The sequence below is a fragment of the Aquila chrysaetos genome, chromosome 4 (assembly GCF_900496995.4).
Source record: "Aquila chrysaetos chrysaetos chromosome 4, bAquChr1.4, whole genome shotgun sequence".
NCBI lineage: Eukaryota > Metazoa > Chordata > Aves > Accipitriformes > Accipitridae > Aquila > Aquila chrysaetos.
This window is the reverse complement of record NC_044007.1, coordinates 62120008-62145893: the sequence shown is the minus strand read 5'-3', so window position 1 is coordinate 62145893 and position 25886 is coordinate 62120008. Positions and strand designations below refer to the sequence as shown.

Genomic DNA, 25886 nt, shown 5'->3' with positions numbered 1-25886 from the left:
CAGTCCTTCTGTTGCAGCATTCAGTCCAGCTTTTGTGCTACTGCCTTTGCTCCTGGTAATACGTGACAGTGTTAGTAGGCATCTCTTTGGCAGTACTAAGAGCTGTAGCATGGGGTATAAAACTTCAGAATATGCTTAATCTGTGATATGGTTAATTGAGAAGTGGAGAATGTGCTTGGGAAAAAAAATGCTGACCTGCTTTACTCTGAATACTTGACCACAAAAGTCCATGAAATTGAGCAGAATGTGGAAAGAAAAGAGGTACCAGGACAAAAATTTCTCTCAACTCTGACAATTTTAAACATTCAGATTTCAAAATGTTGACTATAATCATATTATCAAGCATATCCAAATTGTAGGGCAATAGAAATATTTTCTGTTTACTCCAAGTGCAGTGCTTCTCACACCAAAATGAATAAATACAATAACATTAAGAATTACCAGTCCTACCTACACAAACTACTCCAAAAAAAAAAAAAAGTTTAGTTTCCGTGCTTCTTTTGCTCTTGAAACAAATCCTATTTATCATTTTTAGTTCTAACAATGCCAGCATAGTCATGCCTGTTTATTGGAGGAAAAAAGGTATGAAAGCATTGAAGAAGCTGAAGTACGGTATGATTCAGAAAATACCCCATTGTCTCCCTTTTAAGCCCTCACTCCGTATTATGAAGTGCATTTTGTTGAATTTTCATTAATTGCAAAGGAAGTGAAGTGTCAAGGATTTCCAATTATTTCTTTTCAACATTTGGAACTGTTTCATAACACACAATTAATATTTCCAGTGAGATATGGAGAAACACCAAGGGGAAAGGAGTGACAGGCCAGGCGTCAGCTCCCACCGCACCCTGTGGCATAGCCAGTGAAGTCTCTCACAAACTCACGAGTGACTTACTCTGCTCGATGCAACAGCTGTGGCTTAAATAAACCAAGTGGTGACAGAAACTTGCTATGCTATTTTTTGGTGTATATTCTATCAGTTCAGTCACGTCATTTTCTTTGGCTTAGCATTACAGCTAAGCCACGCTCTAGCTTGGATTTGCTACCAACTCTTCCAATGTTTTCAGTCTGTTGGTGTGATTCTGCATGGGTACTGCAAATCTTCTCGCCTTGCCCAGTTCCAGAGATGTTTTGAAATACTGAGTCTAGGAGCTGGGAGGATAGCTGCACTGTAAACAGTAATAGGGAAAACTCCGTTTAGGTTGAGGGAGAGTAAGAAGAAAGATAAGAACCCCTTTTTTTTTTTTTTTTTTTTTTTTTGAGAAGCTGTTGTTGAGAAGATCCCAAGAATTTTTGAAGAGGAGCAATCTTGGGTGAAAGGCCGTAGAAATAAGAGCACAGGATTACTTGGAGAAATGGTAATACTTCCAAAACTGCTGATTCTGAGAGGTGGTACAGTAGAAAGAAGCAGCTTGCTTCTTGTCTGAAGGTGAATGTATTTTTGCAAGGAAAAACAGCATGGAATTGCTAGGAAGAAAAAAGGGAGAGAGGAGGGAATAGGTATTCAAGTGTTGGGAAAGCCTGTGCTATTCTTGCAGTTGTATCAATAGAGGTCAGCGTGCCACATTTAACGTTTTCGAACATCAGTGAAACTAAAACAATGAGATCCATTCAATATCATTAAGTTTGTCCATTCTATCCCACTAAATAGTGTGATTGTTGTTTTTCAGTAACAGGAATTTCCAGCTGAAATGGGACTTCTGCAAATCTTTTTTGACCTCAAAACCTGGAACACATAAAGCAACATATGTATGTAGTATAGCTTTTGTTGGACAACAATTACAGAAACAGAAGGCTGAATATTACATAATTATATAATGTGTTCAAGAGACTTTGGATTAATTTCTGATGTGTTCTTCACCATATTTCTCCTTCTAAAAATTCTATTAATATGGAGATCAGTCATGTCACCACATTCCACATCTGAACCCATTTCTGATTTTTACCTACCATGCTTTTTCCTTTGATTAGATTACTTTTTTTGAGCACGTTTTTGAAGGAAGGAAGCAGACTTAAAATCCATGTACTGTTTTGGTAGATGATTGGGAAAGAAGGGGAGATGTCACATGAAAGAACTGAAAAATTAGCAGGGTTGAAAAAGAAATGCTTATTCCACCCTGAAGACCAAGCCATTTTTAGAAAGATTTAATAAGTATTTTTCTTGCTTTAGCAGAAAGTGGGATAGCAAGCTCTCTTAGACAAAGTAAAATAGAAACATTTTGTGTTGCTTTGTGTTCTCACTAGGTCTGAAAAACTGCTTGGTGGTTGTGTTGTCTCTCAAACGGGGTTCATTTAGCTGGTGTGCAAGCCAATAATACACAGAGTTGAGGTATTTTCAAATTAATTTCATTGATGCGCACTAATGGGTGCCTGTCTCAAGACAGCACACCCTTGTCTCAGAAATTCCCACATTTATATCCTTAAGTAATACATATTCATTATTATTTCCCTTAATGATTAGTTCTTTCTTCTTTGCCTCTCATGTAAATTAGTGCGCAGACTCTGTCTTCTTCCTTGTCTTCTTTTGAGTAGGTGGTATCATATGAGTAGGTGGTCAATGAGTCGGTGGTCACAATCTCCCCTGTGGGAATTACCTTTTACCTACTTCTTCCCTAATCTTGGCTGTTCCAAGTGGTTCTTCAAGGTATATTGACATGACCACAATCCATTACCTTTTCTGACATAAACATAAAGCCTCATTGACTGGTAGTTAGTTTCTAAACCCTAAATCATGTCTAGTTATTTTTTCCCTATGTTAAATATTAACTGATGCAGGCTGTACACAGGACTTTAGCAGCTCCCTGGTTATTTCAATCATATTATACATATTAATTGATAACAGTTGTATTTAAATGTATGTTTAGGAGTCAGAATTACATTATGGTTTGTACTAGCCCTTTCACCAGCTTGGTCATGCTCCTCTGGACACATTCAAGTACATTAATATCCTTCTTAAATTGTGGGGCCCAGAACTGCACACAGTACTCAAGTTGAGGCCTTACTAACGCTGAATACAGTGGGATAATCCCCTCTCATGATTGCCTGGTCATGCTGTGGTTGATGTCCCACAGGATGGGGTTTGCCCTCTTGGCTGCCAGGGCACAACTCGTGTTGACCCTGCTGCCGACCAGCACACCCAGAGCCCTTTCTGCGGGGCTGCTCTCCAGCCACTCCTCTCTCTATTTATACTTGTGCCCAGCATTACTCCATCCCAGGTGCAGAATCTGGCATTTGTTCCCTTCATTCACTAGGTGGGTGACCTTTTCGTAGAAGGATATCAATCAAATTATTTAGACCGGACTTTCCCTTTGTGAACCCATGTTGACTATGCCTTTAAATGTCTTTCAGTAGCACCCAGCATGATCTTCATAGCACCCAGATGAAAAGCAGGGGACTACATGTCCAGTCACTGAGGGTTACCATACAGTCCTTCTGAGCTGGGAGGAGACAGCGGTACTTCTGTGCCACAGAAAACAGACAGAAGATACGGCTGCAGTGGGGGGTGAGGAGAATCAGGGTAGGAGTGAATTTATCTTCCTTCTTCCTTCATTAATTCATCCAGTATGAACACAAGCTCTCAGACCATGTCTGCGGGTCTCTACTCAACAAACCACCTTTCTCTGGGCATGAATGTATTCATGCTGGATTTCTGCCTTTCAGTTGTGGACTAAACTCTTTCAGTGATGTCTAGTTAGCATACCGTATGTGCCAGTGCCAGTCCAGCAAGGCACATGACAAGCTACATGAAGATCTTGACAGTGCAGTTAAAATCGTTTTAAAACAAATAACTCTCTGGCCCATAAGTGCTTCCTCCTCAAAACCAAAGTCAGTGCACTGAAGGTCGAAAACCTTCCTGCATAAAAATTTCAGAATCTTGCAGAGAAAATGCCAAGGCTACGAAGATGGGGGAGAGAGGGACACATGGTCTAATACTTAACAGAAATTGTACTGATGCTGAAAATACACTTAATAGCCTCCCGTCAGCATATCACCTTTGATGAGAACACAAGAACTAAAGAGACACATGACAAGCCTCTGACATGTTTCTGCAAAATCTTGAATGTTATGTTAAAGTCAGTAATTACAAAAGGTTTTGTAGAGTTAAAGAAAACAAATGCCTCACAAAGGCTTTGCTCATTTCAAATGAGAAAAGGCAAAAGGGCTTTGAGTTGTTGTGGGTTCTAAAAAAAAAAAAAAATCTAATGATTTTTCTCATCCAAATTTAACTGACAGTTGATAATCTCAGCTCTCAAACTCATTAACTCAGAGATTATTATCTTGACCTGATAAAACTGAAGGTGAAACTTCAGGAAAAGAAAAATGAGGTTTGGAGTGCTTAGACTGAAGGGTGGGGATGCTGCTGAAGCCTAGAACTCTATCCAGATTCACCCATCCTTGATGATAATTGAATACAAGATTTTTAAATTTTTTCTTTGTTGCTTACATGATGTTTTCTCCTTATTTCTGTAAGTACTCACTGGCACAGATAATGATTTTCTGTGGTGGGTAGCTAAACACTTGGGAAAAAAAGACATAATTTTTCCTGAACTTGGACATAGCTATATGCACCATCCTGTCATTTTAAGTACACAGCAGTTGAAAACATGCTGGGAGTAGAGTGATTTCATATGCAGTTATAATACAAAAGGCATCAGTTTTTGGTATCGGGCAGCCTTCTCTATACTGTCACATACCTTCAGCAGTGTAAACTTCTGAGAGAATTTTCTTTCCTTTTTCTTTCCAGTAAAATAACATTGGAATTCAAGGGTGACTCTCCAGTAATCAGTATTTTTTGTTATCCTTTCCAATGAGCACATTAATACTAAAGAGGTGTACCTGTGCAAATCTCAACTGGTATTCAGGATAGCCAGATAAAAAGCTGTGAACCTTTTTGATCCAGGAGAGGAAAGCCATCTGGTGATGGCTTAGCAGCTGGTCAGCTGGGATTACTGTCGTTAGTGATACTGATTGTTTTCCTTTGCCTATGAACTGAGCATGTAACATTCTTGTCTACCCAGAATGAAAGCTCTTTGGGGCAGCTGTGGTTTCATCTTCGGATGCTATCTTCCTCCGTACAGTGAGCAGAACATTAAAGAGGGACTAACCTAAAGACAATTTTTTAGTCCCTGTTCACCACCAATAAATTGCTAGTGTTTATCTGAAACACAAGAAACAAGTTTGTGGCCATAAGGTATGACCACCAACTCTTGTAGTAAGTAATACAAGAGGCATTACTCCTTTTCCATACCTGGGCATCCTCACTTTTTTGTGTTTCTTGCTTTGTTTTACTCCTACATGTTGAGAAATTGAAGAAGAACACGCAGGAAATATTTCTTCTTTGGTAGGTAACTGGGCAGTCACACCCAATGCTTGCCTCATCAAGACATTGCTGACACATAGGGTCATTTGAGACTGCTAGAAGTTGGTAAGATCATCTGGCTAACATGTTTTTTGTAGTAGCTGATACCACTAGTCACAAATACACTATGTGCAGAAAAGTTTATTACATACTATTTGTGTTCACTTGCTTTTTGTGCTATTAGTCTCAAGTCTGCAGTGTGCTAGTGCAGAGATGCAACAGAGGAAGCAGGGCACTGCAGTGGGCTGCAAAAAGCTGACTTGAAGTTCTGTGGTTAAACACTTTTTTTTTTTAATGCTACCACTAACCAGGTTCAGAATTTTGACAAGAGAAAAATTCCTAGGTGTTTTAAATGCATGATAACTGTACTGAGGACTTGTGTTGTGGACTTCCTGTGAGACTGAGTATATTACCTCTGTTTTTCCCTTCAGCTTTTTTCACCTCAAAAATGATAATAATATCACATTAACTCTCTGCAAACTGGAGCACCATAAGAATACATTGACTTATACCCTGAAGCCATTGTCTTGCCTGTCTCTATCCTTTGGTTATTATGTGTTGCTCCTTAGCTTCATTTGAAGATGTGACTCCATTACTGAAGAAGTCAATGCATTTTAAGCAAAGTTACTATAAATGTAACTTTCCCTGTGTTGTTTGTAATTCTCAAAGAAAGCATTTTTGCTTAGGCTAGGTGGGTTTCCTGACATCCATCATCAAAGCATGTACTAAGTTATAAAAAAAAGCAATCACAATAAGAAAATTTTCTGTGGAAATATTTTTGTTAAAAAGTGAACAGATATCTTTTTGAATTAGAGCAGAAAATAACTGCTACAACTGTGTGCAGTACTGAATAGAAAACCTCTTGAGGACTGAAATGATCTTCCTGGTACAAAAGTGCCCATCTTCCTGGGCAAAAATACCTTGTTGGCCATGGAAGTATTGCATGATTGTTAGGTATCTCTGTGGGACAACCTCTACAATGCCAAGAACATTCACTTAGGTAGTCCGAGTGCTTTTATTATCCATATATTGAGTCACTTATGTATGGACTGCTTTCTCACCAGGGGAGGGAAGGAGATAGGAAAGGACTGTATAAGGCGCCACTATTTTTTTCGTACTACTGTGCTGTTGTCCTGGTTTCGTCTGGGATAGAGTTAATTTTCTTCCTATTAACTGGTACAGAGCTGTGTTTTGGATTTAGGATGAGAAGAATGTTGATAACACACTGATGTTTCAGTTGTTGCTAAGCAGTGTTGACATTAAGTCAAGGACTTTTCAGCTTCTCACCCCACCAGCGAGGAGGCTGGGGGGGCACAAGAAGTTGGGAGGGGACACAGCCGGGACAGCTGACCCCAACTGACCCAAGGGATATTCCAGACCATATGGCGTCATGCTTAGTATATAAACTAGGGGGAAAGCTGGCTGGGGCTGCTGCTTGGGAACTGGCTGGGCGTCGGTCGGCAGGTGGTGAGCAGTTGCATTGTGCATCACTTGTTTTGTATATTCTAATTCTTTTATTATTATGATTATGATTATCATCATTATTATCCCTTCCTTTTCTGTCCTATTAAACCGTCTTTATCTCAACCTACGAGTTTTACTTTTTTTTCCCCAATTCTCTCCCCCATTCCCCCTGGGTGGGGGGAGTGAGCGAGCAGCTGTGTGATGCTTAGCTGCCATCTGGGGTTAAACCACGACAGTCCTTTTTGGCGCCCAACGTAGGGCATTGAGATGGCAACGAGATTGAGAGGGCAACGAAGCATTGAGATAATGACAGATCTGACTAGAGCGTGTTAAAACACATTTTGTTACAAGCGTTCATGATTATTAGTTTAATAGTCGCTGGTCACAATGTTGGTTTATTTGCTCACAGATTTGTTGCGCTTGGTCTCAGAGTTGTGTTATCTAACACCTTACTTGCTGTATTGTGTTCCCTGTTGTGCTGTTTATCATCTCTGGGGGCTGGGTTAGGGTTATCATTTTGTTGTACTTTGTAACAGTGGCTTATGATATGATATAATTGCTGGTCGTGAGCCTGATCTGGTATTTGTACTCAGCATTGCCGTCACCTCTGTACTTCGGGAGCCATCTATCGGAAACTATTAATAATGACACCTTTTACCTTTTCTCCTCGGAGAGCCAACATATGGGGAAGATACATACCTTCCTTTGTCTTCCCCTTCTCCTCCAGGCAAATTACAATAGTTCTTGAGAATTTTTAATATCCTCGGGATGTTCAAACCAGCACGTTCCTATTGCCATGTCTCCTGAACGTGTTTCAGGTCTTGTTTGGGGTTAAACAACTATTTAAGAAGGTCACCCAGAGATCTGCCCCAAGGCTGGACAGTTATGAGTGGCAGGCTGTGTGGGATAGTATGGGCAAATGCCTAGGACAGTTCCAATGTTTTGGAATTTGACCCCTGAACAAGTGCAGAATCCTGAAAAACTAGTAAAATATTTGGAAAAAGTATGCTGTCATCCTGGCAATTCCAGAGAGACACAAATCCCTGCCACGTGCTAGGGCCTGGCCCATGGCTACTGAGCCCTGTTCAACACTACTCAGTACCTTCAAGAGAAACAGAAGGTCTCTGGATCTGACGACAAAATGACAGGCACTGCGGCTACTCCAACCCTGGTGACAGATGCTGGAGGTGAACCAGAGAACGAACCCGTGCCGGTATCAGTCACCCCTACACACAAGAAGAAATATTGGAAGTGGAAGTCAGCTTGTTTAGTAGGGGATGAAGGACCTTCTTCTAAGAGGGAGCAGGAGGAAGAAGTGGACGAGGCAGACTACTCTGAAGCAGGGTCATCACAAGAACAGGAGGAGGAAGAGAGGTGGCTGCTGCTTGGGTAGGAGGAAGAAGAACTCATAAATGAGGTGGTAACCACCTGATCCCTATCCCTGACTGAGCTGCAAGATATGCGAAAAGATTTCAGCCATCGTCCAGGCGAGTACATTGTCACCTGGCGGCTCCAATGTTGGGATGACAGGGCCAGTAGCCTGGAATTAGAGGGTAAGGCAGCCAAAGAGCTGGGATCCCTTTCTAGGGAAGGGGCCATTGACAAAGCGATTGGAAAAGGGACACAGGTCCTCAGCTTCTGGAGGCAACTTCTGTCAGGCATGAAGGAAAGGTATCCCTTCAAGGAAGATGTTATATGTCACCCAGGCAAGTGGACCACCATGGAGAAAGGTATCCAGTACCTGAGGGAATTAGCCATGCTGGAGGTGATTTATGACAACCTGGACAGCAAGCAGTTGTCCAAAGATCCAGATAAAGTCAGGTACATGTGACCCACGTGGCGGAAGTTTGTACAGAGGGCACCATCGTCGTATGCCAACTCATTGGTAGTAATGACCTGGAAAGACGGAGAGGGACAAATGGTGGATGAATTGGCTGGTCATTTCCTGCAATACAAAGAAAATCTCTCTTCCTCCCTCATCTTGGCTGTGGAGAAACTGGTCCAGCAACTCAAAGAGTATCCTCCCCACCTATACAGACCAGGATCTCAGCTATTAGGAGTAAGCGTTCCTCTGCTCAAGAGAGATGATATAGTGGGTACACACCACGGGCCACCCCATGGTTTTACCTGTGTGACCATGGAGAGGACATGAGGAAGCAGGGTGGAAAAGCTACCTCGACCCTAGAGGCACGGGTATGTGAGTTGCAAGGAAAAACAATCACAAAAGGGGGTTCTTCCAGGAAAATTGCTGCTCCCATCTCCAGTGGGCAGTTCCCCAGACAGTAGAAGGGCTGATCTTACTCCTGATCTTGATAAAGGGACTTCTGATTTCTATTTAAAGAAGTGAGTAGTGAATACTCTGACCAGGATTAGAGGAGCCCTGCCTCCAGCCAGGTAGAGGAAAGGGACAACTGAGTTTACTGGACTGTGTGGATTCGATGGCCTGGCACATCAGACCCACAGGAGTACAAGGCTCTAGTGTACACCAGTGCACAGTGTAGCCTAGTGCCATCAAGTTACAAAGAGGCAGAACCCATCTGTATTTCTGGAGTGACAGGAGGATCCCAACAGCTAACTGTATTGGAGGCTGAAGTGAGCCTGACTGGGAATGAGTGGCATAAACACCTGATTGTGACTGGCCCAGAGGCCCTGTGCATCCTTGTTGTTGTTATTAATTTTCCCTTCCTTTTCTGTGCTTTTAAACTGTCTTTATCTTAAGCCATGAATTTTACTTTTTCCCCCCCAATTCTCTCCACCATCCCCCTGGGTGGGTGGGAATTGAGCGAGCGGCTGCGTGCGGCTTAGTTGCCGGCTGGGGTTAAACCACGACAGCTGTGTTCACTCACCTTTGGTCATCCCAGTCACAACTGTCATAAGACCTATTTCAGCTTAACAAAGGCATTTTAGAAATGAGGAAATGGTTGTGAGGTCTGAATATTGAGCATGAGCTGTCATGGAATAATGTCTCCACATAATCTTTGATTTTCAACTTAGTTTGTCATAAAAAAGTTCATGCTGGTTTATACAAAATACTAATCATATTTATTACAATTGTATTTTAGCAAGTTGGAATCACAAATGGTTTATTATCTGCATAGCTGGAGGAATTTCTGCTGCTGTCTTACTGTTAGTTTTCCTACTGATTTTCTGCATCACCACTGCTTATCGCAAAAAGTGAGTGACAAACCAATTTGCTTAATATACTGAAGCAGGTAAGTATGAACGTGTTAACACCTCATCCTACTATCCTCTTCAGAACCAATTAAAAAAAAAGGTAGCTGTGAAAATTGAATTTTCTTGCCAAAATTTTAAACTTGAAAAAACTAATCAGTTTTACAGCCTATGAAAAAAGTGACATATTCTTTTTTCCCCCCTTTTTTCACATTATAAAACCAAATGGCTGTCTTAAGTTCCTTAGCCAGCTAAATGCTTACAGTGGTATTAGCTGAAACTTCATGCCAAGGGTGATTTGTCAGGAATAATAAACCTAGGCGTAGGCTGTTCCTATTTTGTTCATAGAGAAGGACAGGTGACATCTTGAGGTTTTCTACAGCTTCTAGCATTTTTTGTCTTCTGATTTTATGTTCCAAATTTGCTCACAGCGGGATCCAAACTAATAGTTTAAACCATTACCTATGTTTGCTCTGTTCCTTGCCAAATATATGCTAGTTGTCTGATCCAGAATCTCTGCTTCGAATGAAAAGAGAGAGTGAGCAGAAAAAAATTTTCTTCCCCTACCACAATATATGAGGCTGCTGGGACTTGATGGCAATAATTATTGTATCTGTGCCTGAATCAAAGGGCCTTTTTATCTGTGTCCAGGTCTCATGCATGTTACAGTGTGCAAGTCAGAGGAAAGACTACTTGGATTTTTATTGTATACATTGGTTTCAGTGGGAAAGTAAGCAATACCAGCATTATCTCTTTTATGCTGGAATTTGGTATTTTGGACTATGCTATCATGTATGATACCGTTCCCTCCACTGTGTTTCTGACTGAATGTGTGTCATCAGAAAGAAGAGGAAGAGGATCACAGAGGCCTTATCAAAAGCTTTGTACTCTACTCAGACCCGGGTAAGAATAGCTGGAGAGATGGAGTTTACTCATATTTTGAATTGTATATTTCTTAACAGCTTTCTCTTCTGTATCTGCTCGTTATATCCCTTGAATCTTATAGTCTAATCTTAAACTATACAGACAGGAAAAATTGAATATTTTAAAGTATGATTATCACTGTTCACTGCTGTTTTGATGAATATTCTTCAATGTTTTACAGCTACATTTAGAGACTCAACTGTGTTCCATGCTATTAACAAATCAGCTCTTGATTTGCTAGCTTTTGTAATATTTGTGTATTGTTAATACCTTTTTTCCTCAAGTCACTACTTGTAAAACTGTGGCAAAAAATTGTATCCCCAGATACCCTTTGTCTTTATCTATTTCTTCTAGTTCAGCTTCACTATAATTTGTTGGGACAGCTGTCTCAATGCTTCTCCTTTCTTTTTGTATTGTAACAATCAATGTTTTGGAGCTCTGAGTCTCCCCCCCCCCCCCCCCCCCCCCCATAATCCTATTCAAGGCCTGAAGTTTAGAAGTGGAAAGATAGGAGCCAACTTCACTGCTTCTGCCTTGTCTCTTCATACCCTAAGTCGGGGTATGAAGTTATGCTGTGCTTAGGGAAATGACCCCATTCTCACGGTGGATGTGAGACTCTGGCCTTTCCACATATCTCCTCTCAGATGGCACTGCTGTGTGATCCAACGGTGAGCTCCGCTGTTCATATGGGCTTGTAAAGCCCTCTGATCTCCTGCCATTTCCATTTCTCTCATTCTGACTGTTGGGTTTCTGTTCATACCAGAATGAAACTCTTCCTAGGGTGACCATTTGCTTCAGAAACCCCCTTTCCTCCTATGCCAGTTAACCAAAGCACCATCACATTAAGTTGTCTTAATGACATGACTAATTCTTAGCATGGTCAATAACTTTGGAGTAATTCGTGTTTTAAGATTGATGTAGGAGAGACTACTTCAGTATCTGAAGTGTGTATGTGAGGGGAAGGGGGCATTCCACTGGTGCTTTACCAGGCATCTGATGTGGGACACCTGGGAAACGTATTCAAAGTGCGAATTCTTTTTTCATATGACTTGAACCTGAAATGCATTCGTAGAAAACAAGATGACAAAAAAAATTTGATTGATGGTTGAATATTTCCCAATAATAAATCAGCATATGAGGAAAATTTGCTGGTTTTCTCCTTTTTCAAAGTTGTAGCTGTTTTGAGAAAAGTCCTTCAACTTTTTTTTTTTTTTTTTTTTTTTTTTTTTAAATGTTTTTCTAGCCTGCTAACAGTTATGGAAGATCCAGTTTTCATGGCACATGGAACACAGAAAGAAGAGGAGAAGAATCATCACTTGGGCAGACAGAGGCGATTTATGTCAACTGCAGAAGTCTCACACAAACCTAAGAAAAGACTGTAAGATTCCTTCTGAAGAATGAAGTAACCAAAGTGCAGGCATTATATTTGCAGATTAAACTTTATTTTCTTTGCACTGGTGAGACCTGGAAGGTCAAACTGGCTGCTTTGGCTGGACAGCCAGCCTGGGCCAGGTTACAGCAGGTGTGTCTGTGTTGTGTTGCAGCCTGCAGCATTAATGTATCCTTTGATTCATATGTAGAATTAAAGATTATCTGTACTTCTGCAATTTAAACATTTTTACCCAGTAGGTGTACTCTTAAGGAAGAATTTTAGAACAGGTCTGATACGCAGAATGGAGCTGCTTATGTTTACACAAAGTTAATTTGGTCTGAGAAAACTATGTGTCTGAGAAGTCTGTGTGACAGGGTGAGAAAGAAAATGTGCTCAATGTTGTCTACATCCAATGATTTTTGCATCTCAAATTGAGAACTCTATAGAATAATAAATATCCATGATTTTCCACATAGGAGGTGTTATTTTGCTGCTGGGCAAATTCAGCTGACAAAAGCAAATATATCGGGGATCCTTGAACCTAGATTTAAAAGTATGAACAGAAGCTTGCTATCTGACAGCTGTGTGGTTTTGCAGGCTTCTTGCCGCTCACCACAGCTATTTCAGCGCTTTCTATTTGGGGATGGAATAGAAGTGTAGCCCCTGCTCTCCTCCCTCCCTCCCTCTCTCCCTCTTTCGCCCCCCCCACCTCTTCTCCTATGCCCAGGAGAAAACAAAACATGAAGACTCTGTCACTGTCAGATTATATTTAATAATAATTTATTATAAGGTTTAGTTGCGCAAAAAATAAATGAGAACATGGAAGATACATGAATAAATGATGCAAAGCAGAAAAAAGCGTGATTGAGAACATTTACAAAACAATACACATACATATGTAGTTGTATGTGTGCATATGTATATATTCTGCTGAAACCTACAGAAGAAACCACACAGAAATTGAACAAACAGACAAAAAAAAAAAAAAAATCCTTAAACAAACAGAACTAGAAGGCAGACCTGAGAATTAGGATTTATGCATCTTTTGGCCTTTTACAAATGTCCTGTATTACCAAGGACAAAATCCCAGTAGATGAAGGTGTTACCATGATAGCTGATAATCATATATGTCTGCATACTACAAACTGTGTGCCTGGCCCACCTATGCTTGATTCCCCTTTTCTCTTGAAGCATTAGAAGTGTTGCTGGATATGGGGTTTCATTGTTTGGAAAGGGGTTGGGGGGGGAAGGCATCATGAGTCTGCCCACAGATCAGTTACCGGTTCCACTTGGCTGGCTAGGAAGGAGCATCAACAGCCTGACAGTAAAAAGCACATTTTGTGTAGCTTTCTCCAATGGAAAGCTTTCTTCACGTGCATAGGAAAATAGGAGTCTAGGTTCTTCTGAGAATAATGTGGTCACAAGACTTCTCTGAACTATTTGAGCACTAATAGCGTTGTGTGGTTATCCTACACTTCAGCTAAAAATCTAAAATCCTAAATCAAAGTGTCCTTCAACTTATCACTGAAGACTTACATTGTTTACAATGTCATATACCATTAGAAAACATGTCATTTTGGTTTTGTGTACTCCTGAACAAGGACACATACATATTGCAAGGGCTGTATTTTTTTTTTCTTTCACTTACTGAAGGTTTTCAGATATATGGATGCTTGTGTGTGAAGTTGATGAGGATACACAGAACTGTACTATTAATAAGTTGGTTTATTTCCTGAGTTATCAAATGTCATGGCAGATAATTCTAAGTTGTGCACAGCATTACAAATAAAACCCTGTAGCATTGGGTCATTTCTTTGATGATACCATTTATATTAAAATGCCAAAATGATAATGTAATGAATTTGATGACACTAAAGTTCTCAGTTGGAACCCTGATACAGAAATATCTGTAAGCTTAGAAGTTGGTATTGTTTCACTGCATATAGAGACAGTTAAAATACATCCCTACTTTACTGAGGGTAAAAAGGGGAGAGAGGTTAAGTACCTGGAATACCAGATCATTTTGATTGTTTCTGGTAATGCCCTTATTTCTTGCCTCCCTTGGTAATTTTAGCTTGTCTTTTCAAAAGAATTGCTTATTTTTGACATCTGAGGAAGAAAAAAAAAATAATCTGTAGTGCACATCTTTGCAGGTATGTAATCTGTTTTAATTCAAATTCCATAGACATATTACTTCTACCAGCATAGTCCACAGGGAAAATCACATCACACATAGCATAATAAGAACAATATATTATTTTTTTCAAAAAGCAAACCCAAAACAACAGCTTCATTTTTGTACCATGGTAATATCAGTGAACAGCAGCTGAACGTGAGACTTATACAAATGAAAACCAAAAAGAAAACAACCCCAAACTTATCAATATTCTCATTGGCTTAGAAACTAGTAAGCTACACACAAGATTAACTTCCAAAAGTGTAGTTTGAAATGTAATATTAAAACTCTTCAAATATTTTATAAGTCTGGCAGGATGGGACCCAGTAGGAGCCTGTTTGCTGTGACAGCACTTAGATTATGTAAATAAGACTTTCCAGTGTAAAATAGTACAAACTATTGTTTATTGCTGTTTATTTTCAATATTTTCCATAGGTTTGCCTTTTTCTTTCAGAAACTTTTAGTTCCTTTTGAGAAAACTTCAACTGTAATTTGGAAATTTTATGTTGAACAATTACTGTGCTATTTCATTCTGTACCGCTTGTGCAAATAGTTAAGAGGGAGGAAAAAAATATCAAGGAAGTAACATGACACAAATATGGATAGCAACCAGCTCAGCATACTATCTAAACTGTAAGATATTTGTGTCTTTTTTTGTTGCTTTAAGACCTTAGAAACTTTGCTGAAAGGAAATAAACACAATAAAGCACATTATCATTAAAAAACTAAGTCTTGAATCACTGGGTAACTACCTTCCATGTAACTGGGAAACGAATCTCTGAGATTTTAAGAAAAGTAAAACCAGATTTCTTTTCCATAATAATAAAATTCATCTTTTTGAAAAAAGGTGAAAAAGGTAGATGTTTAAGTCCCATGCTCAAAGGAAAATTCCATGATTAATAGTACTACTAAGTCTTTAAAGGGTGTAAACTCACATCTCTCTTCAAAAAGAAATCAGAAAGAAAGTTATTTGTGATCAGTCTTTGCTGGGACTTCTGAATGTAGGACAGGCAGTCACTAGAGGTTGGAGCAACAGGGCAAACACAAAACTCACAGTCTATGAAAGAAGGTGAAAGTTAGAACAGTAACATACGTTATCTCCCGTTATTTTCTTTTTTTCATCTCAAATATGTTCCTTTACCTTAAAGAGCTTCTTTGACTCTATAATACGTTCATGATACTGCTCATTCTGCTTGTATTCTGCTCTCCCTTGGCTGTGTACCTTGGGGTAAAACAATGTTTCCGTGGGGAAACAGCCTGCTTTAAGGGCTGGACCCACCAAGGAACACAAGAAGCTGGACTCCTCCACACCCCCACATTAGGCAGGGTAGTCCAGCACTTAACCCTCTTTCTGACCTCCACCTGTCCCAAATTCCCAGGCACCTTTTCTGTTAGGCACCTTCATTTTTCAAGAATACTCAGAAATAGCTTGTTCTAACTGTGCTGTGCAACTTAACCACCTACCTCCTATCCAGGTCTTATCCCAGGACTAGGGAACAGGAGGAGAGGACCAAGGCAGCAAAGCAGGCAGAATAGTCAAAGTATAGGTGCTACCAGCATTTGTTAGTTTGATGACAGGTGGATGCTAGCTTACTCCTGAGATATTCAAATAAGAAACTTTACTTCAGAAAAAGATTTCAGAGGACTGATCTCACTATCAGACTAATTTCTATTTTTTTTTTTTTTCCCCCAGGGGTGGTGGTGATTTTTTTGTAATCATGAAGACATCTGGGAACCAGGGCTTTGATTTTTAAAAATTTATTTTTAAATCTTACCTGCATCATGCTCCTCTAAACCTTCTATGTTATTGAGCTATATGAAAGTTCAAAGCAATGGTATTTATTTACGGTAGCTGAAACTCTGCCTCAGTGAGTACTCCCCAGCACAAGTGAAAGACTTACTTCCTTTACAGCTGAGATGCCCAACAGCAGTTAATCCCCTAAACAGCTTTGTAAGGCTGACACTAACAGGTAGTTCCAAAACCAGCCCTGTCTGTCTACAGGATAGGTGCTAAAATGCTCTTTTAGGCTGTGGACCCCGGGACAAGTTCTCAGACTGTATTATTTAAGGTGTAAGTAAGTAAGGTAACTCAGAAGACGTTTCCAACACTCACATTCCCGGGGCACTGTTTTGGGTTAGAGCGCAAGACATGCCTCCACTGCCACGCCTCGCTGGGATGTGGTGTCAGGGGGTGCGTGGGCTCCGGGCGGCTGCCGCCCCTTTGACATCCAGTGTGAAAGATTCCAGCCTGAGGCTCGAGACCCACAGCGGTCTTCAAAACGCTAAGCTGGACGAGGCTTTTCACCGTCACGTGAAATGCTGGCCGTTTCTGCTGCAACAGTCAGTTCATGCAGCATCCTACCCGCCAAATCAGCCAGGAAACAGAAGACCCTGGCCCAGTTCTCCCCCAGCCCGCCTCAGACACGCAGCCCCCCCTCCCCTGCCTTTCCAGCCTCCCCCCTGAAGCTGGGCTCCTCTACAGAAACAACTCGTGTTTTAAGGACTAAGAAGAGCCTGCAGGACTCTCTAGGGCGCTCCTCCAGCAAGAGTGTCCTTGTTTCTGCTTTTGCCCATACTCTTTGGTTTTTTTGTTATTTTCTAGGAGTAAAATGCATTAAGAGTTATGAGAAGAGGATGAGCACCCGGGACAAACACATCATGAGTTTGCCAACACTTCCTTTAAAATAAGAGAGCCTCAGGATCATCGAGATGGATAGCCTCACCTGCGGGAGCTCAGAGGCTACCAGAGCAGGCTGCCACCACGCCGCGGGACTCTGCCACTGCTCTGACTAGTTTCTTGACCCTCGATTTATAAAGCTGTAGACTTACCTTACTATCCGTATTATAGGCTTGCATTTATATATCCCTACGTATAACAGGGCATAATGTTCAAGCTAGAAGTACCAAAGGAAATGTACAAAGTTATCTCAGGCAAGTTGCAAAAGAATAATAAGTTTATCATTACTTCCACACTATCCACATTGTTAGCTGGTATAATTAGATAAAACAACTAATATGAATTGCTAGCAGTGGCTGACATATTTCTTCTAACCTTACGCTTATTTAAAAAGAGAATTTTGTAGTTTTAGAAAAAAAGTGTCTCAGTGATTCTAAAGGATATTTAATACTTTTCTTAAAAGTTTATTTAATTAGATTGTTACACTAAATAATTAATTTGTAGTATTAACCAGTGAGTTTTATAACATGATTTAGCTTATCATACCAAGATAAAGCCAAACAAATACACGGTGTCTTTCCTTTTTTCCTTTTTTTTTCATAACCTTTCTCTATTTGTGCTGATGTCTATATGTGTATTTGAAGAGAGAAATGTATGTTAGGAATATTTATATGTATTAAAATTAGTCTCTGTTAACACCATTTTTTTTCCTCTGAAATAAAACTGTCTGAACCAGACATTTATTATTTTCTTTTAAATTTCCATAATTTACCCAACAATGGTAGTATGAGAGGAACTTTCCCACAGAACTCTGTCAGATCATTTTGTAATTAGAAGCATAAAGGCTGAGCACCTATGTATGTATTTTTATGCATCATAAATGCAGATGCTGCTTTTATTACCCAGAATTTGATCAGCTCTGAAATATTCTAAATCATATTTTTAACAATAGCTGGCTGCAGTAAGTTCCACAAAGTTGTGTGATAGCAATTGTGATGCATTGGGCAAAATACTGTTTTTTTTTTAAGCATCTATATTGCACACTGCATGTTAGCTGGACTGGTACTTGGTTCTTCCAGCCAGGTTAGGGAAAATGAGCCCAGCACTCCCGAGTCCATTGTTATAGAGCAAGTTAGAGCTGTGAGTTGGATTAAATACAAAATATTGTTCCCAGCTCCTGATAGTCAGAAGTTGAATGATCTGGGAAACTGTTTTGCACTCAGCATGACCCATTGCTATGTGTTTAAATGTCTGCTAAATTCTCCTAATATTTTTAAAGATTACAGAATCTTTTTTTTATTTTTGTTGATATCTTGCCCTATTTTTCACTTCCCTTTTATTAGGTTTCAAAAACTTCTTGCTCTTTGTAGAATGATGGTTTTCAAAGAAGGAAAAAGAAATAAAAGAGGAGCATGTGTAATACTTTGGTAGGAAGTCATAAAACTTTTTTTCTGCACTGTCTGTTTTTCTTTGTAGCCATCTTAAATCAATACAACTTACAAAAAGCAGTTCTGGGTATCTCCTGTCGCATCTACAGAAACTCAGGAAATGCAACAATTAACATCAACAAAGATAGCTTTATTTTACATAATTTATTCTTTTCTAGCTATAGGAGCAGCGATGAGAATAAATGTTTAACTGCAACCCGCAACCTTTATTTTTGTTACTGGGAGGGAATTGCCAAGACTGGTGCTTAATTTTGTGCTATTTTCTATGCCCACTGCAGTCTTGCTATCATATAATTTAAAAAAAAGATTGAAGACAATGTGTAGCCTATATTGAAAATGAGGGTTAACTTCATTCATGTCAAATACTGTCACAGGAAAAAACCTACTGTAAAATGTATCCATTCACTTGACAATCCCAGGACTGTAAGAGAACGTGGTAAATCTGGTTAACCTCATGAGGATTTCTGTACTGAAGGAAAAAAACCCACAATGAAATTCATTCTTCAGGACTTCCAGTGTGAGATTTAAAAAGATTAACTTCTTCATCTTAGAGAGCCTATTAGATTCTGAGCTTGCACTTAGTTAAAAAGGAAATCTTTTCTCCGTTACAACTTGCAATATTCATAATAATATGGACATTTTAAAATGCTTTAATTATATTTAATCATACTTCAACCTCCATTACTTTCATATCTGTTTTAGCCATATCCATAAAAATCTGTCAAGCTGCCTATGCATGCAAAGATGTGAAAAGGATCTTTGCAAAGTGACACTTCCATTTTCTTCAACAGAACCGGTTCACCTGTGGTTTCTAATACTTAGGTTTCTAAGCATAATGCCATTTAAATAATTGAATACACAGCACCTTCACCTATCACCTTTTACTGTCTCGTAAGGGCCTGGACAGGGAGCCAAACTTCTTGCTACAACAGGTTAGTCAATATCCTTTGACATTTCTTTCATTCCACCACATGCCTGTACTTGTTTCCAATATAACACACCTTTTTATCTAAAATCAAAAATGAAGAGCATTTATTTGTAACATCAAGAACAAACAAAGCACGCTTTATGGAGCGCAAGACTTTATATATGCAGAATTAATATATCCAACCTTATACCCTTTGATTTTAAAGTTATGCCACTACAATGGTGTTGCACAGTCATTATCTTCTACTTACAAAACATAGGCAGGCACCCCGACCAGTTGTCTGTGGTGAAAAATATAACATTCTAATATATACAGGTTGTGTAACAAGTTGGTTTGGAAAGAGTCACAAGTATTTCGATGATGTACAGAAAAATGAAACTTTCCAGTGCTGTTGGATCTGTTCTTGTAATCAAACAGCAGCTTCTCACACTTTCTCCACAGTCCACTCTATTCTGCATGTGGATAAAAGCCACATTTATTCCTTTGCAGCAGGTATAAAAAGGAGCTAAAATACACTAAAAAAGAGATTAACTGGAACACCTTCTTCCCTTTTTAGGAAGAAACAGTTGTAAATAATTCTGTATTTCATACTAAAAGCACAGCCATTCAAGAGACTTCTATTTTCTCATGAAAAACTACCCTGCAGTTTCTAGGTTACCAGATTAAAACTAGTAAATGTGGCTGGTGAGCTAATTCCGAGTAGAGGTTTATACGCTACAGGCTGATGGTCTTTGTCAGTTCCTAGAGATCAAATAACTCAAAAATCACCGCTCCTCATAGTATTGCCTATTAGACTGGAGAGCTGAACAAGCATGAAGTTCATGCCTTTTCTGATAAATGCAGTAGAGAGATCTGATTAATGCTCTTTTTTTCTCTTTGCCATGAACAGGTAAGGGTCTTCACAGACTGCCTGCACTTAGCAACTCCTAAATAAATGGGTGCCTGAAGGCTGCATGTTGTACTTAAATTATTGCTATAGAGACCACTTTACAATACTTCTGACATCAGATATTCAATTTCAACTCCTCCTCCAGCAAAGTCTTACTAGCTTAGAACAAGACTTGATTAGAAATGTGTTTGCTGCTTCCCAATAGGGTTTCTATTCATGTGTTGTGAAATGAAGTGTTTTCCCAAAATGTCATGGTAGACTTTTGTCAAAACAAAAGAGTGCAGCTATTGTTGCTGTCTAATAAACTTCTTTGGTTTGTCAATACATTTCCAAGCTTTACTTGCTAGCTTTAGGGGAAAAAAAAAAACCCAACAAAAACCCCCAGGAGCAGAATTTTGCATGGACTTGATACATGTGAGGAGCTGGAATCAGAGCCTACCACAAAAAGTAAAGCATAAACTTTTACTCAGTAAAACAGCAAACTCCGAGTTACAAGATATCCTTTCTTTTTCCTTTACATAGGCAGGCAAAATTGTTTCAGAGGAATATACTCATAGTTGATTTAAACTGTCAATAATAACATGTAGCTGTTTAAAAAATGGGGCTAGTCAAGTACCTTAGTACCATTTGATGATTTATTACCAGTCTCCTTCAATTTCTCCTTTTCTGCACCAAGTGACTTCAAAATCAAAAGTACCAGCATGCATCAAACTATAAGATTCACAGTTAAGATATATTAGTAACTATATTTAATAATGCTGTGTGTTATTTTTTCGTAGGGGTGAATATATTGTTATCAAGGGTCATTTTTTAAGAATTTAAATCATGGTTACAGTTATATATTCATAACACATCCTCAGAACCTAAATGAAAGCTATAGCCTTGTATTATTTCTTCTATTTTATCAGTCGCACCTAGTTACCACTGAAGACATTTTTGTTGCCCTCCAACTCTTCACAGCTCATTAGCTGAAAACAGAGAGCTCCTCTTGGGTCAGGAGTAGACGTATTATCTGTGTGCCTTGCACATGAAGAAAGCCGAGACTTGAACAGGGTCCCATGGGGTCCCTGGGCCTATTTAAAGGCCCTTGTAGTCTCTAGGCAGGCAGCTCTACCACGTGTGCCGAAAGAGAGTTTTCCTTCTGGCGGAAGCACTAGGAGCTGTACAAAGTAGTCTCAGTGGGGAATCACTCAGATTATCGACAGGCATATGCCAGGAATTAAAGCAATTCCGTGAAAACAGAATTTTCTGGCAAACTGTTGGTGCAGTGCCTGCCTGCTTCTCATGGAGCTTTTCTGAGGAACATTTCTGGAAGCTATGCAAGTACACAAATGTTACAGTGATATCATCTGCTGTTCTGCAGTGGCACTAAACGCAACATCCACTGGCTGCTGAATACCTTTGTGCTTCGGGTGCCCAGTTTTCCTAGATTGTGTTACAGTACATGGTGAAGTTGCACCATTCAACTTCAAGTGTGGTTGTGTTTACTCTCGACAAGAAATAGGTTTCCAATAGGTCAGGTTTGCTTTTTGATGGTTGCGTTCTCCAGCTTTGTCCTGGAGTTCAGTTTTCTGCCTATTGCTACGAGATGGGACTTCACAGATGTTTATAAACATATGAAATGAGTGGGTAGTTGCATTATGTAATGAAAGCAAATTATTTAGTAAAACTCCTATACATGGCCAATCCCGCCCCCCCCCCTTTTTAATGTGTTTTCTTTGGAAATAGCATCTACATTTTCATTAACTAGACAATATTCATGCACTGCACAGGAAGACAAAACCATCTGTGAACAGACAGCAACTGTTCCCCAGGAAATGGAAAGCACGCACTATATAGATCTTATGCTTTTTATCTAAACACAGCTAAAGCACCAGCTTTAGGATTTAGACAGGTTCTTCTATGTGTATGGGCACTGGAACTATAAAGCAGTTCTGATACTCTCCTGTTTTGCCTTTTCCCCACTTTTGGACTATGCAGAATATGTAAATATTAAATGACTAGTATTCAAGTCCCAGAGGAAAACAGTTACATGGACACAGCATAGAAATCTGCAGAACACAGTGGAAATTTTAAGGAATTTTAAAGAAAATACATAATTTTAGGGCAAGTGAAAGAATCGCAGTTGCATAGGAATAAAAATAACTGGCCAATTCCTCAAAAGGCATATATTTGGCAAAGTTGCACTGAATTACACCAGGAGAGTATCTATCCTTTTGTATCACATTTTGCATGTAACATTTGCAAACTGGAAATTTCCCAAAACAAAATGTCAACCAAATTTTTTTCTTAAATGAAAGTGTGAATGGAGCTTCCTTGATGGGTACAGCTCAGAGAGCACCATAGGTACAGCTCCCTGACAGTGTGGGAGAGCAGTTTTTCATTTTAGCTCATCAAAATACTCTCTGTAGGGAGCCGTTCTATTCCTGAGTATGGCAGCACTGTGAGAAGGAAAAGAGGTAGTGAATGAGACAGGGAAAAAGAGGAAAAATAAATAAAGCTGATTGTGGTGGGGTAGAAGTATTCCATTCAAGCGGATCACAAAGCTTTTTTATTCAGCAGCTGTTCACTGAGGTGTAGAAAGCTGTAAGTCTGCAAGGTCTCTTAGCCTGCAAAATGGTTGGAGAAAAGCCGGACATACTGTATCAGTAAATGTTTAATCAAAAGCAGAAGTTTCTTCTGTACTTTTTAATACATATATATATGTGCATATATAAAACAACCCAACAGCACTTTTTCAGTTAAATTATGGTACATAAAACTGATTGTTTCATTGGAAAAGAGTCTATGTATCTCCTCCTTGATATGCTTCCTCAACCTGTCCTGAGAAACAACTAATGAGACGAATCCCTCTGGTAACCATGGCAATTGTTTCACACTGGGAACAGAACACAAGGCTGCTCAGATCATAGCAAGAGGGCACATTTTTCTCCCCACAATTCCAAACATTCCAGGGCATCGCGAGAAGTACATAACTATTTGAATACCACTTACAAAAATCTAAATGTTCAGGATAGCTAAAACTTGTTCCCCACCTACAGGTATGCCTTCCAACTTATTCCCTCGTTACCGATTACAAACACACCTACTACAGTTTATTTTTTAAAGACGTCTTCCAAAGACAGAAAATTTCCATTGAGAGGTACTCTTCCTCCTTTTCAAAGCAAACCGATGCTTGACACATGATCATACAAGATACAATATGCATCTAAAACAGAAATCTGAGAAGAAAACAGAGAAAATCAAAGTAACGCTGACCAGAAAGACAAGACCAGAGCTCAGCTCTACCATATCTGGCACAGCCGTGGCACAGGCGGTTGCCAGCCAGGGATGCAGCCTGCTTTTATTTGTCTGAAGAACAGTTTTCCCGCTTTTTAAAGTTAGGCTTGCAGGCATGGTTACCTAAATAATTTGCAAATAAGAAGACTTCGTGGCAGTTCTGAGGACAAGACTGTGCTGCTGATATGGACGTTCACAGCTCTCAGGGGCGTTGTGAGAATTGCGCGTGTATTATTACGGGATGAATTTGTGCCCCGGGAATTTAAGATTAGAGCCGTACCAGGCAATAACCTTACCTTAACACATCAAACTCTATTCCCAACAAACCGTATTAGCCTGCTACTCCATTATCTGTTGGCGTCTGGCTCAAAAAGCACCCGACCACCCTCTAGCGTAATGAGCGAACTCGCTTGGATCCGAAGGTGACGCCCGCAGCGCCGACGCTGTGTCTCGGAGTTGGCGACATTTCAGCGACTCCAGCGGGAATCAGTGGGCTGCGGCAAGGACATAAAAACGTTACGGGTGAAGACGGGCCGGCCTGCTGGTGGAGGCGGGTAGGAAGGCCCCGACGTCGAACGCACCATCGCGATGGAGCCCCAGAGCGGGCCTTCTCCGGTCATGCAGAAACCTTCACACCAACACAGCTTCGTTTGTTTCCACCACTTTCTCACAACACGAACGCGTCCCCCAGCCCCCCCGCCCCCCCCCCCCCTTCCTTTCTGAACGTATCAACAAAAGGAACGGCAAAATAAATAAATAAAGACTTAGCCTCTGCTTCGGGGAAGCCGCCTCTCCAGGTTTCCGCGGTGGCGGCGACCCGGCTGGAGCTGGTTGGCATCAGTTTTCACGGCAAATGGTGGGTGCGGAGGGGGCCAGCGGCTCCCCGGCCCTGGCGGCAGCCTCCAGGCTCGACTGTCTCTCTCGGCCGGCCGCCCCCGGCTGTCATTGCACCAGGCCCGAGCCGTAGCTGAAGGCGTAGCTGCTGGCCAGCGAGAGGGACTGCGGGTGCTCCTCGCCCTGCTCCGAGGGGTAGCTGGGAAACGTCTGCGCCCGGGACACCTTCGCCGATCCGAGGCTGTGACCTGTTGGGGCAGGGTGGGGGACACACGACAGGGACACAAAAGATGTAACCGGGCTTTTAGTGTTAATGTACTTGAAGGCTTTCGCCATGGACATGGACTTCTGGGGCTGCAGAGGAGGGTTTTGCCCCTGCCTGAGGGCACAAGTGGGCGGCGGATGCCCAGCGGAGGTAGAAGGACATAATTCACGTCAGAATTTTCTTTAAATTGCAGACTATCATATCTGTATATTTGCTACTCTATAAATCTCAGTTATATTTGTTAGTTAGAGCTGACAAAGAGCTGATGCTCCTCTTTTTAATCTGAAGCGCTGCTTAAGTGGTGGAAGTAATGCCAGCAGTTTCAAAGGGATTTGTCACACAAACGCTGCTTCGTGTACTTACTGTCTTTCAGATAGGATGCCAGTTTGTCAGGTAAACACAGTATCCTCATCATTTCAAAATGAGCTGGAGGTGGGATATGGTCCACGTGGCCAAATACTGGTTGGGAAGAGGATGTGCGAGATGTTTTCTCAGATGGGCTTGTGAATCTCATATAACCATGGCTTGTTCACTCGCAGCCAGCGAGATGGGAAACCATGTGTGAAAAGCCATTAAAAAGCCGATGACCAAACTCAGAAGATGACTCCTATGACCCGATTCTGTAACCTGATCATTTTCCTATCTCAAAATTCCCCTTTGAAATTGAGATTTAATTAGTAATAAAAGGTTAATTTCCAAAGTGCGTATCTGCATGCAACGTATATTCTCTGGTGTTTGGAAATGTATATTGAAGCCTGGATTTAAAATGGTTTTGGATAATGCTTTTAAAAACGTCTTTAATACATGTATTGTATGTAGGAATGCAAAATCATATTTTTCCTTCATCCTCAGAGATATTAAAGAAGAGCTGTAACAGAGTATAGACACAAACACCGAAGAACTCGGCTCTCATTCAAACGTTTCAAAACAGTTAGCAGCTTTCTAGAATGCCCCAGTAGTGCTGGAACCAAGAATGATGTTCACCAGATTTGGCAAAACTTTGTCTTAACTTGTATTTGGAAAAGTTTGGCTACAACATGTTACCAACTGCTTCATGAAAAAAAAAATCATGTTCCCCCTCAAGATGAGTCTTTCAGAGCAAT

The 25886-nt window shown here is 40.4% G+C and overlaps 2 protein-coding genes across 4 annotated transcripts in view; one reads left to right on the top strand and one right to left on the bottom strand.

The window, feature by feature from the left end:
- Positions 1–17164, top strand: part of CD226 (CD226 molecule) — a 46539-nt gene extending 29375 nt beyond the window's left edge. For all 3 annotated transcript variants that reach the window (XM_030011397.1, XM_030011401.1, XM_030011400.2), the window contains exons 4-7: positions 9883–9994; positions 10834–10894; positions 12159–12293; positions 17066–17164. In XM_030011397.1, coding sequence (XP_029867257.1) covers positions 9883–9994; positions 10834–10894; positions 12159–12284 — 299 coding nt within the window. In that variant the 3' untranslated portion in view covers positions 12285–12293; positions 17066–17164. The remainder of the gene's footprint in view (positions 1–9882; positions 9995–10833; positions 10895–12158; positions 12294–17065) is intronic.
- Positions 14434–25886, bottom strand: part of DOK6 (docking protein 6) — a 266549-nt gene continuing 255096 nt past the window's right edge. Inside the window, exon 8 of the mRNA XM_030011402.1 lies at positions 14434–24766. Within this exon, the coding sequence (XP_029867262.1) occupies positions 24627–24766 (140 nt within the window). The 3' untranslated portion in view covers positions 14434–24626. The remainder of the gene's footprint in view (positions 24767–25886) is intronic.